Genomic DNA, 21,137 nt, shown 5'->3' with positions numbered 1-21,137 from the left:
ATCCTTTGACCCACCAGGTATTACTACCAGGTATTACTACCACCAGCCTGTCACCCCATATATCTCGGGTTTGGAGGCTCAGAGACCAGGCCACGCTATTCCTTTCCACTTACCGACATGGGCACAAGTTTCTGGAAAGTTCTCCTGTGCAACTCACAGTGAACAAATAAATTCTTGACTTAAAAAATAGAAATGAAACGCACCAACAGAAGCTTTAATGGGATGCAAACTCACACACCACCCAACGCTCTCCTGTTATCCTTTTATTGTAGTTTTATTTTTATTTATTTTTTTTAAAAAATATGTTTATCCTGCTTTTCTCCCACTAGGGAACTCCGACTGGCAAACAGCACCGAAAGAAATAATCCAAACATTATCAAAATAAGATAATAAAACAACAAAATCCAGACAACAGGAGTCAAGAAAAAACCCAGCTCATCCCGTTTAAAAAGAAAACAAAAATAAACACAACAAAATCTCTATTTTGTCTTCCCGCCACAAAGGCGTTTTAAAAGAGTGAGTCAAGCCTTTATCTGGGGCTGTGGTGGGGCCACATAGGATTCCCTAAGGAGGACATCCCAAATGCAGTGCCACCACGAAAAAGGCTCCGCTCCTTGAGCGCACCATCAGGGTGGGATGGAAAATCTACAGCAAGGCCTCAGTTGCTGAATAGAGGAGGACATAGGTGGCAGAAGGAAGCGTTGCTTCCCCTCGGCCTTCTAAATCAGGTTGTTGGAATCTCTAATCTGGAGTAACTCGGGTGTAGATTTGTATACATCTATGCAGGCCATCCCAGTGTATGAATCATGGGGTGCAATAATTTATTCGTTACCCCCCTGGGCCAATATACTGCACCCGTGGAGCCAGCGTGGTGTAGTGGCTAAAGTGTTGGACTGGGAGTTGGGAGATCTGGGTTCTAATCCCCACTCAGCCATGGAAACCCACAGGCTCACAGCCCAACCCTACCTCACAGGGTTGTTGTTAGGATAAAAGAGAGAGCAGGAGGATTATGTATGCCATCTTGGGTTCCTTTGAGGAAAGAAGGCAGGATATTTTTTGTGAGCCGCCCAGAGAGCTTCGGCAATTGGGTGGTATAAAAATGAAATAAAGAAATAAATAAGATATAAATGCAATAATAAAATAAATAAACGAACCCTGGCTTCCCCCCCACCTGCCCTCTTCTCAAGTGGCCATTTTGCATCTGGCTCCCACTGGAGGATCTGGGGGTTGTATTTATTTATTTATTAAATTTATATACCGCCCCATAGCCGAAGCTCTCTGGGCAGTTTAATCATAGAATCATAGAATAGCAGAGTTGGAAGGGGCCTACAAGGCCATCGAGTCCAACCCCCTGCTCAATGCAGGAATCCACCCTAAAGCATCCCTGACAGGTGGTTGTCCAGCTGCCTCTTGAAGGCCTCTAGTGTGGGAGAGCCCACAACCTCCCTAGGTAACGGGTTCCATTGTCGTACTGCTCTAACAGTCAGGAAGTTTTTCCTGATGTCCAGCCGGAATCTGGCTTCCTTTAACTTGAACCCGTTATTCCGTGTCCTGCACTCTGGGAGGATCGAGAAGAGATCCTGGCCCTCCTCTGTGTGACAACCTTTTAAGCATTTGAAGAGTGCTCTCATGTCTCCCCTCAATCTTCTCTTCTCCAGGCTAAACCTGCCCAGTTGTTTCAGTCTCTCCTCATAAGGCTTTGTTTCCAGACCCCTGATCATCCTGGTTGCCCTCCTCTGAACACACTCCAGCTTGTCTGCGTCCTTCTTGAATTGTGGAGCTCAGAACTGGACGCAATACTCTAGATGAGGCCTAACCAGGGCTGAAAACTTCCTGACTGTTAGAGCAGTACGACAATGGAATCCGTTACCTAGGGAGGTTATTCAAGATGCAGCTGGACAACCATCTGTCAGGGATGCTTTAGGGTGGATTCCTGCATTGAGCAGGGGGTTGGACTAGATGGCCTTATAGGCCCCTTTCAACTCTGCTATTCTATGATTCTATGAATAGAGAGGAACCAGTACCTCACGCGATTTAGAAGCTATACTTCTATTAATGCAGCCCAAAATAGCATTTGCCTTTCTTGCAGCCATATCGCACTGTTGGCTTATATTCAGCTTGCGATCTACAACAATTCCAAGTATCCCTTGGCTGAGCCAAGTACTCGTTTTAACTTTTAACTTTTACAAAAGTTAAAAACATTGGACATTAAAAAAAGTACACAACATTTAAAACCATTTAAAAAAAAAACCCAGTATAAAACAGTATCCATTTTAAACCATTTTTGTAGCAAAAAATCAAAGTGGAATTGACACGCTCGACGTATGTCTGTGACTGCCTTAAGATTTAGCCATTTAGGGGTTTAAAGGCAACAACCAGCATCTTCCACTGAACCCGGAAATAAACAGGTAACTGAGCAAACGGAAGCAGGTATGCGTGCTTCAGCTGAATCTGGAAGTTGTCTGAAAGCACCGGTTTGGGCCAATTGAAAACTCTGAGGGAGGCAGCAGCAGATGGAGTGTGCATTGCAGGAGTCCAGTCTGAAAGCTACCAGAGCATGAATGTCCCTGGCCAAGTCTGCTCTTTCCCGGAGCAGGCCAAGCTGGTAAAAAGCACTCTTAGCGTGCTTCCAGACCAGCTATTTGTTGTGCAATTGCCCTGCCTCATTCATGGCATCTTACCTGGGGGATCCAGACAGAGTTGGAACCCTCCCATGTTTTCCCACTGCTGCTTCAGTCTTTTTTACTGCAGAAAATCCGTTAAGGAGGGGAAGACAGAATAATTCCGCAGTGTCTCTTGATTGGTAGTGTTATGAGCCCTCTGTTTCGACCCCCCCCCTTAGCCCCCGTCGCCACTTGAGCGTCTAGAAATGGCACTGATTCAAGGAGCGCTCTCAGGCTGCAGCCCTGCTTAGTGGGGAGTGCTACCCCATCTAGCACAAGACGTACACACATAGGGCGTTATTATCAGATGAGCGTTTTATTGCATGCTCATTGCTGGGCACTCACGGATTTTCGCAGGTCCCTCTCACTACCACAACGGCCTCCTGCCCTTTCTAGCAGGGCGGGCGCTGCCATAGAGGCAGCTCAGGCAGTGGCTTAGAGCGCCAAGGTAAGGGGGCGCTGAATGGCGCGCCCGGGAGCCGCTCTCCCACAGCGGCTCTGAGAGGGCAGCTTCCGGGCATGCCGTTCCAAAGCCGCTTGCCTGCCCGCCCTACCACCCCAGTGACCTGGCTTCGAAGCCAGGAGCGGCTTCCGGCCGGGTGCTGGCTTTGAAGTCAGGACGCTGTGGTGGGGGAGTGGGCGGGCGGCTTCGGAATGGGTGCGCCTTTCTAAAGCTGGCTGGCCGGCCGTCCCCCCACCCCAGCGTCCTGGCTTCGCTTCAGCTGGGCGGGCGAGATGGCACCCTGCGCCCAGGTACGCTGGAGGTGGGGTGGGGGTGGGGGTAGGCAGCTCACCTGCCTAGGGTGCAAAATAGCCTGGCACTGGCCCTGCTTTCTAGCCTTCTTCGCGTGACAAAAAAACACCCCAGTAAGTCCAACTTATTCTTGAGACGGAACTTGCCACTATCTCCTACTGTGTGTTGGAGAAGCAGTGGGATCAAAACAGCCCCGTGAATGGGCCACGGTGAACGTTGTTTACTTCCTCTTTCAAAAGAGGAAGTAATGAGGGACAAACGTGGGGGCAGAGAAGCGACGGTAAGGAAACGCGATTCCCCCCCCCAGGTGATGACGCTCATAAACCCCAGATCAAGTGATTTCTCTGACCAATAGTACTTTTGTCTAATTTGGATTACATTTCAGTCTGTTCTCTCATCTTTTGTCCTTTTCCTGCCACCATTTAGTGGTTGCAGCCCTTAAAACCCAAGAGGAAGAAACCCAAATGCTCAGTGGTGAACCGGCAAACCTCGTCTTGACCCTGCAAGGCCCGTTGGCCAAGTAAATCACATTAACCCCCAAGCTACCACGGCACATGATAGGAGCGGTTCGGGGTGGGGGTGGGGTGTTCTAGTAATGTTCTATGTGTGAACCCAATCCCCAAATAACTCATGCGTGCCAGTTAAAGATAGAAACGAATGCGGAGTGTGATGGGGTAAGACTGCCAATTGGAATTCGCCCGGCTGCCCTCTTAAACCAAGCTCTGAATTCGGATTACAGATTTGAAACGGTCCATTTATTTCCCCTCCTATCTTAAATGGACAGGTGGTGACCAGGCAACCAATAATTTGCCAGCAGAATCGATAGGGATCTGTGTGCTCAGGTACTTTCAGATGTCAGTCCATCACGGTAAAATATGTCCCCAGAGGGGTGCGGAGCGCAGAGAGAAATTACCTTTTTTTAGGAGGGGACGTGGGGGGGGGGCGGAGTGCAGATACCAGCCTCAGTTTGTGCCAGGCCGTCTCCGACATTCCTTCACCCTGGAACCTGGCAGGGTTTGAATAGTTCAGAAGGACTCAGACCAAAGACATGAGAGAGTGGCCTTCAGTCCAGAGCGGCCAAGGACGTCTTGCTGCTATTTTTCGTTATATTTATAATCCTTCCAGATGCCCACAACTGCCGACAAATTAATAATTCAATGCAACACATAAAACTCCACAAAAGTCCCCACCAAGAACACAACCTTAAAATGCAATAGAAATAACCTCAGCGATGATCTAAGTCACGGGGTATCCGTCCATTTAAACTTTCCTGGCAGTTTTCTCTTTGTGCAATAAAAGCAGATTGCACCTGGCATTAGCAGATTTTCCTATCTCTGGTGGATTACTTACTCACCACTCAGAGAGAGAGAGAGAGAGAGAGAGAGAGAGAGAGACTAGGAGCTTGTGCAGAATGCTGCAGCTCGGCTGTTGTCTGGAGCTGCCCCTTTCCAGCCTGTAACTCCCTTGCTGAGGGAACTGCACTGGCTGCCTATTCGCTACCGGGCCAGGTTGAAGGTTCTTGTACTTGTGTACAAAGCCCTAAACAACTTGGCACCAGGATACCTGAGAGAGCGCCTTCTCCCTTACCAACCTGCCCGGTCACTGAGGTCATCCGAGGGCCTGCTCCTGGTGGTTCCACCTAGATCCATCCTCCGACTGGAGTCCACCAGGGGAAGAGCCTTCAGCGTGGTGGCCCCCCTCCTGTGGAACTCCCTGCCTCTGGAGGTCAGGCAGGCTCCAACCTTGTACTCCTTTCGGCGCCTCCTGAAAACATCTTTATTCCAAGAAGCCTTTCTTTAACATGCAGCCTTGGGTTCTGTTTTTGCTTCTTTTTAAATTTTGTTTCAGCTGTTTTATTCTGTTTTTATTTTCATTTTATCTTGTACACCGCTCCGAAATTTTTCAATGGGGAGTGGTATATAAATATTCTAAATAAATAAATAAATAAATAAATAGGAGCTGCCCCTAGAGCTAAGTGCATTTCTGTTTGGGGTGGGTGAGTTTGGCACAGTAACCAGAGTCCAAATACCAGGCTGTTTCTGTATATGTGTGCGTGCTTATTTTTGCCATGCTTCTGTGACTGCATTGCATAAAATGTGGGCTCTGATAATGGATGCCAAATGTACAAATTAACACCCTGAGAACCCCTCCCTTCCATTTTCTTCTTAAAAACAAGATGCTAGCCCTTTTCACTGTGGAGATAAGCTTCAGGACATGCAAATGTATGCAAAGATGTAATTAACTTGCATCGTGCTACGTAGGTTATTGGATCCATCCTTTGTTCATGTAGACTCATGTAGTTTACACCTCCCTGGTGTCGTATTTTGAAGCAAAACCTGTCTGCTGAGCCTTCCGCATTGCAGCAGGGGTGGCCGACTTGTGGCCTTCCAGATGCTGTGGCCTTCCAGATGTTTCGGCCTACGACTGCCACCCGTCCTAGAGGGTCGGCAACCGGAGTCCCTTGTGCCAAGCCTGGCCCCTAAAGAGGCGCGTTGCTTGGTCATAACTTGTTAGCAGAATACTTCAGCAGGAAGGTGTTGAGGTGCTGTCTTGTCACCCCAAAGAGTAAGTAGCTGTTGATTCAGAGCAGTTGACAACACCCTATTTCTCAGAAGAAAGAGAGTGGAAGAAGTATAAAAGGGTGGGTGGGGAGATCCCTGCCATTATTTCATGCTCAGCTACTTACTGGAAGCTTACTTCAGGTTTGTCAGGGCGCTTAGCTCCTGATTTGCAAAGTGTGAACGTGCCTCTCAGCAGTGCTACTCCTGTTCCCTACGTAGCCGGGCAAAACAACTGTACCTCTCTGTCTTCCCCTCAGCCTCCTGCCAGCATCTCTCTGCGTTTTGCAAAATGCAACCATCGCATCCACGCCTCTGAGATCTGCTGCTCCTGTCAAGATCAGGCATGCCATCACCTTGTCCCACCCCCAGCCTCACTTCCTCAAAGGCCTTCATCATCACTTAAACCTCTTAAGGGCTTAGAACCGCACAGAAAGCAAGGGACGGCCCACGTTGGGCATATATGCCACCCAGGCAGCGTGGAGACGCTCCTGCCTGGTCCCCAGGGCCAGAAATTGGCCAGAGGAGAAAGAGAAATCTCTGAGAATCTTGACCTCTTATTCCTGAAGCACCTTTGCTTGCTTCTGTCCGCTACTTTGCTGCCGCCCGAATTCTCCCTTCCACCGTCCCGTATCGAATTGGTGCTGGGCCGAGACATTTTCGGGCTCGAGGTGGGGTGCCCAAAGTATGCCCTCGCCCGGGAGGACGTCCCAGCGGATCTATCCGTGCTGCTGTCTTTTAATGGGGCTGACCTTCTCACTTTGCTATCGCTATGTCTCGCGTTGATTGTAAGGTCTCTGGGGCAGGGACCATGACCTATCCGTATTCTGTACAGCCCTTTGCCTCTGCGAGCGTTAAGCAAATGTTAAATAAGTTTTGCCAAAGAATATGTTCTTCTTCCAGGAAAAGAAAGGGTTCTTATGTATGGGAAGTATGCAAACAATTAGTCTTGGGACAGAAAACGATGAAACTGGGGTTGTGGTGGGCGTGGGGGAGGGTTCTTGTGTTGTACACCCTTGTTTTGCTGGGTGGGCCCAGTGAATTTTTGTTCCAGAGCTCAGACGGAAGGAGCAGCCTATTTGCACGTGTAGGGAGTCAGTCTTTGAGACTGGGGTGAAAGAGGCTGGGCGGTTTGGGGCCTGGGCTTTTGCTTTGGACCGCTGGGCTTGTGCAAGAGGCCGGGGCTCGCCTGCACCCCCTAGGCCCATCTGTCTTTTTCCATCTGAAAACTCAATGGAATAAGCCAACGCGCAGAAGAAATGTTGGGAATGTTGCCTCAGGAGCTGAGTTGGAGGTGGGGAAGTTGGAGGTTGGGGAGGCATGTTCGGGCTAGGAAAATCCCAGGGATTTTGCGCAGGTGTGTGCGAGAGAGAGAGAGAGAGGTGTGCTAAAGAACAAAGCAAAGGTGGTGCCAGGGTGATGGCATCATTCCCTCCCCTCCTTCCTAGCCCATGCCAAAAAACTCAGCCCTGGAACTTCTGCTCACGTTCTGAGTCAGAACCAGGACCGTGGGACGAAGCAGGCAGGAAACGCAGCCTTCACCTCCTATGGCATCGTTTTGTGGGGAGGCTGGCCGAGGGGATTACATTTGGGACGCCTACGTGGTAAACACAGGGGATGAATGTCAGAGCAGAGCAGTTCGGGGACAAAATCAGGGGCGGCTGAGATCCCTAGAATCATAGAATCATAGACTAGCAGAGCTGGAAGGGGCCTACAAGGCCATTGAGTCCAACCCCCTGCTCAATGCAGGACTCCACCCTAAAGCATCCCTGACAGATGGTTGTCCAGCTGCCTCTTGAAGGCCTCGAGTGTGGGAGAGCCCACAACCTCCCTGGGGAACTGATTCTATTGTACTGCTCTAACAGTCAGGACGTTTTTCCTGATGTCCAGCTGGAATCTGGCTTCCTGTAACTTGAGCCTGTTATTCCGTGTCCTGCACTCTGGGAGGATCGAGAAGAGATCCTGGCGCTCCTCTGTGTGACATTTGAAGAGTGCCATCATGTCTCCCCTCAATCTTCTCTTCTCCAGGCTAAACATGCCCAGTTCTTTCAGTCTCTCTTATAGGGCTTTGTTTCCAGACCCCTGATCATCCTGGTTGCCCTCCTCTGAACACGCTCCAGCTTGTCTGCAACCTTCTTGAATTGTGGTTCACCGAGAGGCGTCTTGAGTTACATGGGTCCCTTCTTTCCGTTCACCTCCTGCATCCTCTGAGGAGCAGAGGGCGGTGAACACGAGAAACCCCCTTTTATTTTCACAGCAACCCTGTGAGGTAGGTTAGACTGAGAGTTGGTGACTGGCTTCTTCGTCGCCCGGTGAGATTTATGGCTGAGTGGGATTTGAACGCAGGCCTTCCAAGCCCCAGGTGAACGTAGCCACCGAACCACGTTGAGTTTGGGCAAAGCGCTGTGAAAAGTCAGCCAAATGGTTTCTCAGAAAGGATGGGGAGTAGGGTTTATGTTGGAAACTCGTATTGGCAGGGGAAGAGGGAGTTTTGTATGTTTTTTTTTTTTTAAGACAGACTGCAATTAACTCAGGGATTCATTGGGGATTTGGGGTTTTGCCTTGTCAGGTGAGAAGAGCTATAAATATTTCTCTTGTCCCAGCAGCTAAAACAGAGAGATCCCACCCCTTTCACCTCCCCCCACTCCCATCCAGGGAAGCCAAAGGCCAAAGGCCCCAGTTTCTCCCCATCCCATGTTAATTATTTCTGGAAGATGTGAACCTCACAGAGATCCAAAGTCAGTGGCTTGGAAAAACTTAAAAAGCTGCTTTAGTGCAGCTGAAAGAAATACCAACTCAAAAGGACCCAGGAGTCCTGAGAACACACACGCACTCCGCCCACCCTCCTCTCTGCTTTTCCAACACTTTATGTGCTCCTCTCCAGAGGCAGCTGCAGCTGAGCCTCGGGCAAGGAATCCTATCTCTACAGCCGCCCACATTCAGGACAATAACCCAAGTTTTAAGTGTGTGCAACTGCATTCAGCCACATCCCTCCCTCTCTCCCTATGTTCATCCCCCCCCCCCCGCCCCTCCTTTGCTTCTCTTCCATTGTCTGTTTTAGATTGTAAGCGCTTTGGGGACAGGGACCTGTCTGTTTTTTATCTATGGGATTCTGCATGATGCCATCTGCGCTGGTAGTGCTGCAGAAGTAAATACTCATGAAATGTCAAGCAGCGCTGCCTACCCATGTCGAAAAACCATCCCTCCCTCGCAGGTGTCGGCTCGGGAACCCGTTCTGAATGCTAACGCTAACACGTGAAACAGTGTGTCTCTGAGTATGTGCAGAGCGCCTTTCTCTCACCACGAACTAATTTTAACCGGGCCACATACGTCTCTGGGAAAAAGACGGTGACTTGGAAGCCAGAACTCAGCCTCGTCACTTCTTTATGCTTAGAACGAAGGCCCTTTTTCCAAACCCGGAAGGGGTGCAGTCATGGACGGAGTAGACGTGGAACCAATTTGCTGCACCCCAGAGGCAGCTGCACCGCTCCGCGCCCAACGCAGGGCCTCCTGCACCCAGCGCATGCACCTTCCCTTGCCAGGGGCAGCTGCATGCCTGCTCGGAACAAGGGCCCTGTGTGTGATGTGGGCCTCCTTTCTGTCTTGGGGCAGGCGAGGTCAGGGGGAGTTAATTATTTCATTAGGAGGAAGGTGCGGGGTCTGCCGCCCCAGCCCCACCACCCTGCAGGACTGATAGGAATCAGAAAGCGTCTCACTCCAACAAGCTGGAATGGGACGCAGAGCAAGCCGCAGGGTCACACTGGCAGGGGAAGACGGCGGAGGGGGGCGTGGGATCTCTAATATTTAACCAGGAGGAGGGCGACGAAATTCCTGCGTGGCCTAGGAACGAGGAGCTGGAGAAAGGCATGCTGGGTGGAGGGATATCTGGGCCTCTGTAACGCCTGTTGCTGGTTTCTTCAAGGGGAGTGTTCCCTAGTGGTTGGGTTTTTTGAGAGTAGACGCTAGTAAATTAGAGCGAGGGGAGAATCTTGCTGGCTGGGGGATTCTGGGAGTTGTAGTCCACCCCATCTGGAGGGGCACCAGCGTGAGGAAGGCTGGTCTAGTAGAATGTGTTGTGTGTGAGAGTGTGTGAGTGTGTGAGAGAGAATATTTTGTATTAGAAGCAGGACTCCTGGGTCCTCTGGTATGGCTCAGGGAGGAGAGCCAAATGGCCCAGCACAGAACTGGAATTAGATTCCAGGACTCCTGGGTTCCCTGTGGTGGGCGGAGGAGGAGAAGGAGCCTCTCCGGTCTCCTTCCTGCCCCCTCTCCTCTTCCATTTGCTCCTTAGCTCGTTTCCTGAGCTGTCGCTTTCCATTCCATCTCCTCTCCCCACCCCAATTCCAGCTGAGCCCATGACCCCATTACAGGAGGGGGGATGGGGGAGTGCAAGGGGAATGGGCCGTGAGTGGGGGCAGAAGGGGAGGAGGGGGGTCATTCCCCTGCAGGGCACGAAGCAACAAGTCCTCTTGCAACAAAAAAAACAGGCCCATGGGGGGGGATACCCCCACCCCCAGATCTGGGGCCTGGACCAAGAGGCTGCAACTTCTAGCTGCATCCTGGACGTCTCATCACCCGCATTCTTTGTCCCCTCTCCAGGCCCTAGAGATGTGTGTGTGTGTCCCCCCCCCCCTCCTGCACTCATTCAGACTAGACGGCCCCTCCATCACCAGTTGGCATGCGTTGCTATGGCGACTGTAGCCATCCAGAAATACTCTTGGGCTGGGAAAGGGGAGCAGGTCCTAGATTTGTCCACCTGTGTGGACAGGGGTGAGGCCCGCTTGGGGTCTAATGTGCGTGTTTGGTTTTTTAAGGGTGGGGTGGGGGGCTTCCTTTGGATAGAACTAGGGAGGAAGGGCCTTCCATGGGTGGGTGGGTGGGTGGGGGATAAAATTCATGGGAATTGGCTCCCCTCCTGGATTTTCTGGGGGCAGAATGGTCAAGGAGGCCTAGGGTTATGGGGCAGAGCTGGGTGCCAAGACCCCCAGGGTTCTTTGTTTGGGAGGGGGAGGCCTGCCCTGATGTCTGGGTCCTGCAGAGTCCAGCTTATTTTCCTTGGGCTAGCTGGGTAGGGGGCCGAGGAGGAGAGCCAGGTCCTGGAGGGGGGAGAAAGGATGTTTTACGAGCAGAGAGCCAAGATGGGCAAGTCCTCTGGTAACACACGCAGGGCTAGCCAGGCTTGTGTGTGCCCAGATGTGTGCGTCCTTCTGGATTCCCTAGATGGGAATTGGGGTGCACTGGCTGCACCTTGAAGCCAGGACTCCTGGGTTCCCCACACACATTCCCCCCCTGCTTGCTCCTATGCAGCCAGTAACCTGGCCTGTGTCCATATTGCAGAAGCGCTGTCTGGTATGCAAGTTTGCTACATCAGCTGGTGTTGGTTCTGTGCCGCTTCCGTATGCGCTGTGCATTGTGTGTCTAAGTTTGCCCCAAAGTCCTGTTTTTCACAGACTGTTTCCTTTTGTCATGTTGGTGGGGGGGGGGGAGAGGGGGACCTTATGCCTCCGTTTCCTGGGAGAGGCGTCCATTTCCCGGTGGCCTTCCTCGTGTGCGAGTGTGTGAGCTCATACTGCCAGGTTGGCGTGAGTGCTGGGTGTGCCTTACGTGTGTGTGTGGGGGGGGGGGGGGCGACTTTGCCAAGTCTCCGATTTGCGGTTTGGAATAGTTGTCAAGTTAGAAGCTTTGGGTTCATCGGGGAAGCACGAGGGCCTCCTTTTCTGCCCGCGGTCGATATTTCTTAATGTGTTTTCCTTTGACATTCCGAACAGTGAAATAAAATGGACTTTATTTTTAGCGCTTTGCCAGGACTAGATTGAAGGCCAGTGGTGTGGCAAACCCACCCTGATGGAAGAGAAATGGATGAGTTAGCTCTGAAAGGACTACATTGTTTTTAAGGGGTGGGGGTGTGTGTTTAAAATTGATGGGCCATTGTTGAAAGAGAAGGCGATAGCCTTGGTGGTGTTTAAAGGGCTGTGAGTATCCCCTTGCTTGAAGGGGGAGTGACCGGCTACTGAAGAAGACAAAACTATACTAACATATAGTAGGGTGACCCTATGAAAAGGAGGACAGGGCTCCTGTATCTTTAACAGTTGCATAGAGAAGGGAATTTCAGCAGGTGTCATTTGTATGCATGGTGGAATTCCCTGTTCAGCCCAACAGTTAAAGCTGCAGGAGCCCTGCCCTCTTGACCAGATGAGGGCTGGGCTCCTGCAGCTTTAACTATTGTGATGAAAAGGGAATTTCACCAGGTGCTGCATGCATGCAAATGACACCTACTGAAATTCCCTTCTCTATGCAACTGTTAAAGATACAAGAGCCCTGTCCTCCTTTTCATATGGTCACCCTACATATAGAAATCTTAATAAAATGGCACAAACGTGGAGTGAATGTGGCGTTTCGGCATTGTGTCATGGGCCCTAGCCAGTAAGCCGGCCTTGTAAATAACCTTCAGAAGTTAGTAGCCTGCAAAAAGAAAGTTACTAGCCGTCTAGGAGGCCAATACAATCTTTCTCACCCCATTGCTCTCCAGATGTCATGGACTACAAGTCCCTTATGGGGGAATTGTAGTCCCAACACATCTGGAGGGCCCCAGGTTGTGGGAGGCTGATGTGCACATCTGGGTGCTATATGCTGTTGTTATTACCACTGCTTTACATAGGGTGACCCTATGAAAAGGAGGACAGGGCTCCTGTCTCTTTAACAGTTGTATTGAAAAGGGAATTTCAGCAGGTGTCATTTGTATATATGGAGGACCTGGTGAAATTCCCTCTTCATCACAACAGTTAAAGCTGCCCTCTTTTAAATCTAGTCACTCTAATATAGCTCCTACAGTTTAACTGTTGTGATGAAGAGGGAATTTCACCAGGTTCTCCATATATACAAATGACACCTGCTGAAATTCCCTTTTCTATGCAACTGTTAAAGATACAGGAGCCCTGTCCTCCTTTTCATAGGGTCACCCTAGCTTTGCAGCCATTCTCTTTCCCACTTTCACAATGGTCCTGCAAGGAAGACTGTTAATATTTACATTTTGCAAGGGGTGGATTTGGGCTGGGCTCCGACTGATTTAGCTGCGTCTGACCCATGATACCTTCCTGCGAATTTACAAAGCCTGCTACCCACCTTGAGGGAGTTTTACCCTTAAAGGCGGCCTAAAAACAACGTTGTATAAATTAGGGTGACCCTATGGAAAGGAGGACCGGGCTCCTGTATCTTTAACAGTTGTATAGAGAAGGGAATTTCAGCAGGTGTCATTGTTAGACATGCAGCACCTGGTGAAATCCCCCCTTCATCACAACAATAAAGCTGCAGGAACCTTGCCCTCTTGACCAGATACAAAAGAGGACAGGGCTCCTGCAGCTTTAACTGTTGGGATGAAAAGGGAATTCCACCAGGAGCTGCATGCTTAGAAATGACACCTGCTGAAATTCCCTTTTCGATGCAACTTAAAGATGCAGGAGCTCTGTTCTCCTTTTCGTATGGTCAACCTAGTATAATTAAAAAATACATAGACACCCTACCCAGGGCCAGGCTCCTCAAGGCTTGAGGACAGAACCCAGGACTCATGTGCTGTCTTTCACAGATGCACTCCAAGCCCCTTGCAGTCTCCCCCCCACCTCCGATTTCAGAAGTAGGAGAAGGACCCAGGAGTCCTGGCTTTCATCTACCACTGTGCTATAACCCCCGCAGGCCGCAGCCCGGCCCCTTCTTCCCCTGTGCTATTATCTCATTTGGCAGCTGATCTGTCCCTGGGGGCTCTGGACAGGCGGCTTTGGGGTCAGATGTCAACAGGTTTGAATACAGGGCTGGAATCCTTTGTCGGTGACCAAGGGACGGAGGTCCTGCTGGTTTTTGGAATGGGGGGGGTGAGAATTGAAATTAAAAGCAGATGCAAAGACACAAGAGAGAGAGAGAGAGACAGAGAGAGAGGCATAATCAACTTCTATCAAGACATTATAGCTTTTTATTGTTGCTGTTAGATTCAATTTTAATCTGCTAACTTTTAATAGGATTTCACGTGTGCAAGTGTGTGCGCGATTTGAGAATATGTTAAATACCTTCAAATGTCAGGACATTTTAAACTAGGACTTTTGCCCAGTTAAAGAAATCTTCCTTGTTTATCAGTTAATCAATTGATTAAATTTGCATAAAGCAAAAAAAGAAGAGAAAATGGTGAGAAGGCTTTCTTTGGTGTTTTTTTAATGATTCCCACATGTGTCATAGTTGGCATTATCTTAGACCAGAGGTGGGAGTTTTGTAGCCTTCCAGATGTGGTCGGATTCCAACACCCATCGCCTCAGCCAGCAGGGATGATGGGAGTTGAACATCAACAACATCTGGAGGACACAAATTCCCTACCCCCATCTTGTTTTTTAAATACGGGAAAGGAGAGGGGGGGTTGGAAGGGGGTCACTTTTAAGATGATTCTTGACAAGCCCTGTTTATATAAATATTTGTATTACAGTTTTTAAAAATGCTTTACAATTTATCGGGGCCACCTTTTCAGTTGTTTTTAACTTTTTAAATCTAACCAATTAATCAAGTGTTGCAAGCCCTAATTTAAACACTCGGGTAGAAGAATTGAGAAAACTAGGAGGAATGTTGGTTTGTAGTTTGAAAGAGGGGCCCAAGTGCTTAAGGTGGGTTTCTCCCACACACACACACACACACACTTGTATCTGCTGAACATGGGCTGATTTTGTGCGTGTGTGTTTCAAATACTGCCACACCTATTTGAGCAGGGGCGAAAATGGTGCAAAAGAAGTGTGTGTGTTTGCGTGTGTGTGTGCACACCAGTCTTCCCAAATCTAGGAGTGCTGGGCTGAAAACAACGGAATGAAATTGAATAGGGATAAATGCCAAGTTCTACATTTAGGAAATAGAAACCAAAGGCACAGTTACAAGATGAGGGATACTTGGCTCAGCAATACTACAAACGAGAAGGATCTTGGAATTGTTGTAGATCACAAGCTGAATATGAGCCAACAGTGCGATACGGCTGCAAGAAAGGCAAATGCTATTTTGGGCTGCATTAATAGAAGTATAGCTTCCAAATCACGTGAGGTACTGGTTCCTCTCTATTCGGCCCTGGTTAGGCCTCATCTAGAGTATTGCGTCCAGTTCTGGGCTCCACAATTCAAGAAGGACGCAGACAAGCTGGAGCGTGTCCAGAGGAGGGCAACCAGGATGATCAGGGGTCTGGAAACAAAGCCCTATGAAGAGAGACTGAAAGAACTGGGCAGGTTTAGCCTGGAGAAGAGAAGATGGAGGGGAGACATGAGAGCACTCTTCAAATGCTGAAAAGGTTGTCACACAGAGGAGGGCCAGGATCTCTTCTCGATCCTCCCAGAGTGCAGGACACAGAATAACGGGCTCAAGTTAAAGGAAGCCAGATTCCAGCTGGACATCAGGAAAAACTTCCTGACTGTTAGAGCAGTACGACAATGGAATCAGTTGCCTGGTGAGGTTGTGGGCTCTCCCACACTAGAGGCCTTCAAGAGGCAGCTGGACAACCATCTGTCAGGGACGCCTTAGGGTGGATTCCTGCATTGAGCAGGGGGTTGGACTCGATGGCCTTGTAGGCCCCTTCCAACTCTACTATTCTATGATTCTATGATTCTAGTGCCCTCCAGAGGTGTTGGACTACAACTCCCAGCATCCCCACCCATGTGGGGGCGGAACCTGGGAGTTGTAGCCCAACACCTCTGAAGGGCACCAGGTTGAGGAAGACTGATGTAAACCACAGGAAGCAAAATCCCTTTCAAACCACGTACAAGACATCCTTTAAAATGATGTTTTGTCTAACTCTGTAGCCTAAATGGAAAAATGCAGGGAGAATCTGGCTTGGAATGGTGCACCGCAGAGGAAGGACCTCGGTTGCCACAGTAGGTTGCCAATTACAATTTGGGGTAGCCGGATGAGTTTCGTTTTTTTCCGAGGCGCCGTTTTACTTGCTTCCACGGTGCGTGTTTGAAAAAATATTCGTATTTCTAAATAAAACAGAAGTGTGTCCAGCTGTTCACCGGTTACAGGAGGTGAACATTTCACCTTCTTCATTTTTTCCAGGCCCCTGTTTAGCACCAGAGCCTTCTTTCGGTGTCTGGGTTCAGCCTTGGAGCGTTAGTAGCCGTGACTTTGAGCATATGCAGAGAGCGCTCCCGCTGAATGGCCCCAGAGGAGTTCCAATGAGCAGCTTGTGCATTCAGGAAAGCGCAGGCCTGGGGCCCAGGCCTGTTTCGTTTTCGCAATTAAGCACCGGACTCCCCTTCTCCCTGGGAACCCAGGCATGCTGGCAGTAACAGCTCCAGGTTTTGGGGGGCCCTTCAACAAAATGCCCTCACTGGATACCCCTCCCTCAATGTGTTTGCCATCACGGCTACCACTTGCTTGCTCCTCAGACAGTGAGCCGGTGAAGAAGTCGGATTATAGTTCATATTCACTGCCGGGGTCACCTGGGCCGGAGCGAGAGGCAGGTGAACAAGCAGGTTGCAGTGAGGAAGAGGAGAAGGAATTCTATGGGGGGGAATCCGCACATCGTACCGAGATCGCTTCTAAACGACCCCAGTGCGGCGTGAAAGCGATCGTGTAACTTGCCTTTGGAAGAGCCGACGAAGAGACATCTTTGCCGCCACCCGCCGCCACCCACAGACCTTCTCACCGACCGGCGAGGAGAGCTCGGCTGAAGAAGGCGGGGTGGAGAGCGGAAGAAGCTCTCCACCCCGCCTTCTTCCCCCGAGCTCTCCGTCCCAGCCGGCGAGGAGGTCTGCGGGTGGCGGCGGCAGCGGTGGGAAGGATGTCTCTTCGTCGGCTCTTCCAAAGGCCAGTTTCACGATTGCTTTCACGCCGCACTGGGGTCGCTTAGAAGCGATCTCGGTACGACGTGCGGATTCCCCGGGACTCTTTGTCAGTGAGTCCCTGCTGGGCTATGGACCCTCAGCATGCCTACCCTGGACACCGGCCCTCCATCCTTAGCCGCCTCCCTTCCTAGAAAGCCCTGGATTCCTGGCTTCCAACCAGTTGGGCTTGAACCCTCTAGCTCCTCCCAACCCCCCACAATCAACATGGAAAGAGACTTTAGGAACCCAGGAACCCTGAACCCATTGCCATGTACATGGCAATGGGTTCAGGGTTCAGGGGGTTGGACTCGATGGCCTTGTAGGCCCCTTCCAACTCTGCTATTCTATGATTCTATGTACTTGCTCCGTTTGGCTGATTTAAGAACATGAGAAGAGCCCTGCTGGATCAGCCCAAGGGTCCATCTAGTCCAGTCTTCTCTTCACACAGTGGCCAACCACCTGTCAACCGGAAACTCACAAGCAGGACACGAGTGCAACAGCACCCTCCCACCCATGTTCCCCAGCAACTGGTGCACACAGGCTTACTGCCTCTGATACTGGAGGTACCACATAGCCACCAGGACCAGTAGCCGTGGATAGCCTTCTCCTCCAGAGATTTATCCATCCTCCTTTTCAAGAGGATGGTGGCCATCTCTACATCTTGTGGTAGCGAGCTCCATAGTTCAACTCTGTGTTGTGTGAAGAAGTCCTTCCTTTGATCTGTCCTGAATCTCCCACCAATCAGCTTCACGGGAGGACCCCAATGGGTTCTAGTATTATGGGAGAGGGAGAAAAATGTCTCCTATCCACATTCTCCCCACCATGCATGATTTTGTACACCTCTATCATGTCTCCACTTCCCCTCCTTTCTTCCAAGTTAAACAATTTCAGTTCTTGTAACTTTCTCTCGTAGGGGAGATGCTCCAGCCCCTTAATCATTTGAGCTGCCCTTTTCTGCCCTTTTCCCAGCTCTACGATATCATTTTTTAGGTGCTGTGACCAGAACCGTACGCAGTATTCCAAGTGTGGCCGCACCATGGATATGTATAAAGGCAGCATGATCCTGGCAGTTCTGTTCTCAGCCCTTGTTCTAATTTGCGGCTTGTGCCCCTGCAGGTTCCAGAACGAGGGGGGCTATGTCTTGTACCCCCAGATCGGCGACCGGCTGGACCTCATCTGCCCGCGCTCGGTGCCGCTGGGCCCCTTCTCCACGGAGGACTATGAGTATTACAAGCTGTACTTGGTCCAGACTGAGCAGGCGGAGCGCTGTGAGATCCTTCGCACCCCCAACCTATTGCTGACCTGCGATCGGCCCGAGCATGACATGCGCTTCACCATCAAATTCCAAGAGTACAGCCCCAACCTCTGGGGCCATGAGTTCAAGACCAACCAGGATTATTACATCATCAGTAAGTGCCTTTTCCTTCTTTTTCCTTCTGAAACCTGAGATCTTTAGGGTGTATCTTGGACCCAGGGCCGGTGCTTCCATAGAGGCCACTCAGGCGGCTGCCTAGAGCGCCACGGTAAGGGGGGCGCTGAACTCCGCACCCGGAAGCTGCTCTCCCACAGTGGCTCTGAGAGGGCGGCTTCCGGGCACCCCGTTCCGAAGCCGCCCACCCGCCCCAGCATCCTGGCTTCACTTTGGCTGGGCGCCCACCCAGCCGAAGCGAAGCCGAAGCGAAGCCACGCCTGCCCCCCCCCACTCCAGCGTCCTGGCTTCGCTTTGGCTGGGTGGGCGCCAAAGCAAAACCAGAACGCTGGGGTAGGGGGGCAGGCGGCTTTGGAACGGCACGCCCAGAAGTCGCTCTCCCAGAGCAGCTTCCAGCCGAGCGCGCCGTTCCGAAGCCGCTCGCCCATCAGCCCCCCCCACCCCAGCGTCCTGGCTTCGCTTCGGCTGGGCGGGCAAGATGGCGCCCCACGCCCAGGTACGTGGGGGTGGGGGTGGGGTGGGGTGGGTGAAAGCAGCTCACCTGCCTAGGGCGCAAAATAGTCTGGCACCGGCCCTGCTTGGACCACATTCTACACTTGAGCGGGTGTTTTCGCTCTTACTTGTATAGGCACCGTGGCGGTCTCTAGCACAGCTGTCCCCCAGATGTGTGGATGACAACTGGGGCATTCTGGGTGTTGTCCTCCAACACATCTGGAGTGTTCCAGATTGGAGAAGGCTGCTCTAGCAGGTGGGAAGGCGAATTCAGAAGAACAGGATGACATGGCAAAAAATGGGACCTTGCAAGATGGTGAGAGAAAAGGGAAAAAACCTTTCAAGTGAACCAGGGGAAGGGCAGGGTCTTGATGATGGCACATTGGGCCCCCCAAACCCCGCAGTTTTGCTCATGCGGGGTTGCGCCATGTTATCCCCACATGCAGGAGCAAGCGCAGTGTTTGTATGGATCATCATTGGGAGGGGGCACCATTTCTGCCTGTCCCCCCCTCGAGAACTTTCTGAAAGGGAGACTCTTCTCCAGGTGGACGGCGACCAATCAGGGGTTGCCATTCGCCTGGCCATTCCTCCGCTGCAACCCCATTGCTCAGCAACAGATGGCAATGTGTTGTCCCCGCTACACTCCAGACAAAAAAGTCGGGGTAAGTCCCCAACATTTTTGTTTCAGAGCTTTGGGATGAAGCCCCGGGGTGGGTGCACTGTGGCTTCTGCATCATTGCCGCGCCACTGCACACCCACCCCAGGGCTTTCATCTAGAAACCTCCAAATTAGATTACTGCAATGCACTCTACGTAGGGCTGCCTTTGAAGACCATTCGGAAGCTGCAGCTCGTGCAAAATGCAGCAGCCAGATTGATTTTGGGAACCAGAAGGTTCGACCATATAACACCTGCTGTGGTCCGTTTGCACTGGCTACCTGTATGTTTCCAAGCCCAATTCAAGGTGCTGGTTTTGACCTATAAAGCCTTACACGGCTTGGGACCACAATACCTGACGGAACGCCTCTCCCGACGTGAATATACCCGGTCACTACATTCAACATCTAAGGTCCTCCTCCGGGTGCCTACTCTGAGAGAGGCTCGGAGTGTGGCAACGAGGGACAGGGCCTTTTCAGTGGTGGCCCCCAGACTATGGAACGATCTCCCTGCCGAGGCTCGCCTGGCGCCAACGCTGCTATCTTTCCAGCGCCAGGTTAAGACTTTCCTCTTTGCCCAGGCATATGGCGGCACATCTTAATCACCCACATGTTTAGTTTTAACAGTTTTTAATGCTGTTTGTATGTTCTGCGTTTTAGAATTTTAAATTTTGTATACTCGTTTTTATCTCAGTTTTAGAATTTCTGTAAACCGCCCAGAGAGCTCTAGCTATGGGGGCGGTATATAAGTGTAATAAACAAATAAATAAATAAGCCCCCTGGGTAGGTTTATGTGCCCCGGTCCTACGTGGAATTTAGTTCTTTATTTATCTTAACCCACCAAACTGTAGTTCAAGGCGTCTGACAAAAATTAAAAACCAATGCAAAATGAAGAATCAAACCACATTGAAATACGATATGGTCATACGTTTTAGAAGAGGAGCAGTAAACATACTTTTTATAACCTGACAGCTGTCTCCAATTCAGAGCTACCCATGGCTTTAGTAATGAGAAGCGGTTTCAAACTAGATCCCAGGTGAGGCTGTTTTGGGGAGGGCATTTAACAGTTGGGGTGCCACTGCAGGAGAAGCCCTGTCCCTGGCCGTCACCTCCAGAGAAGTGGAGGCCACTCCGTGCTGGGGCTCAGGAGAGGACCTCAGTGAGCAGGCAGGTTCATACAAAAGGTAGTGGTCCTTCACAAACAAAGCCCTATGAGGAGAGACTGAAAGAAGTGGGCCTGTTTAGCCTGGGGCTCTTCCACACGTCGTTCTCGGGGCGCTTCCATCCGCCCCCAGTGCACCCCGAGAACGAGCGTGTAACTTGCCTGGTGAAGAGACAAGGAAGACACATCCTCACTGGCGCCGCCACCCAGCTTCCTCTGCACCGGACGGGACGAATAGCTCAGCGGAAGAGAAGATTGAGGGGAGACATGAGAGCATTCTTCAAATACTCGAAAGGTTGTCACACAGAGGAGGGCCAGGATCTCTTCTCGATCCTCTCAGAGTGCAGGACACGGAATAACGGGCTCAAGTTAAAGGAAGCCAGATTCCGGCTGGACATCAGGAAAAACTTCCTGACTGTTAGAGCAGTACAACAGTGGAACCAATGACCTAGGGAGGTCATGGGCTCTCCCACACTAGATAGGGTGACCATATGAAAAGGAGGACAGGGCTCCTGTATCTTTAACAGTTGTATTGAAAAGGGAATTTCTGCAGGTGTCATTTGTATATATGGAGAACCTGGTGGAATTCC

General features: G+C 50.8%; 1 protein-coding gene across 2 annotated transcripts in view; it reads left to right on the top strand.

Annotated features, from left to right (window-relative positions):
* The window catches only part of EFNB3 (ephrin B3), a 53,210-nt gene that overhangs the window by 18,409 nt on the left and 13,664 nt on the right, over window positions 1–21,137 (top strand). For both annotated transcript variants that reach the window (XM_063138107.1, XM_063138106.1), the window contains exon 2: window positions 17,927–18,219. In XM_063138107.1, coding sequence (XP_062994177.1) covers window positions 17,927–18,219 — 293 coding nt within the window. The remainder of the gene's footprint in view (window positions 1–17,926; window positions 18,220–21,137) is intronic.

Source organism: Elgaria multicarinata, chromosome 11 (genome assembly GCF_023053635.1).
Source record: "Elgaria multicarinata webbii isolate HBS135686 ecotype San Diego chromosome 11, rElgMul1.1.pri, whole genome shotgun sequence".
NCBI classification, from domain to species: domain Eukaryota; kingdom Metazoa; phylum Chordata; class Lepidosauria; order Squamata; family Anguidae; genus Elgaria; species Elgaria multicarinata.
This window is presented reverse-complemented; position numbering and strand designations above follow the sequence as displayed.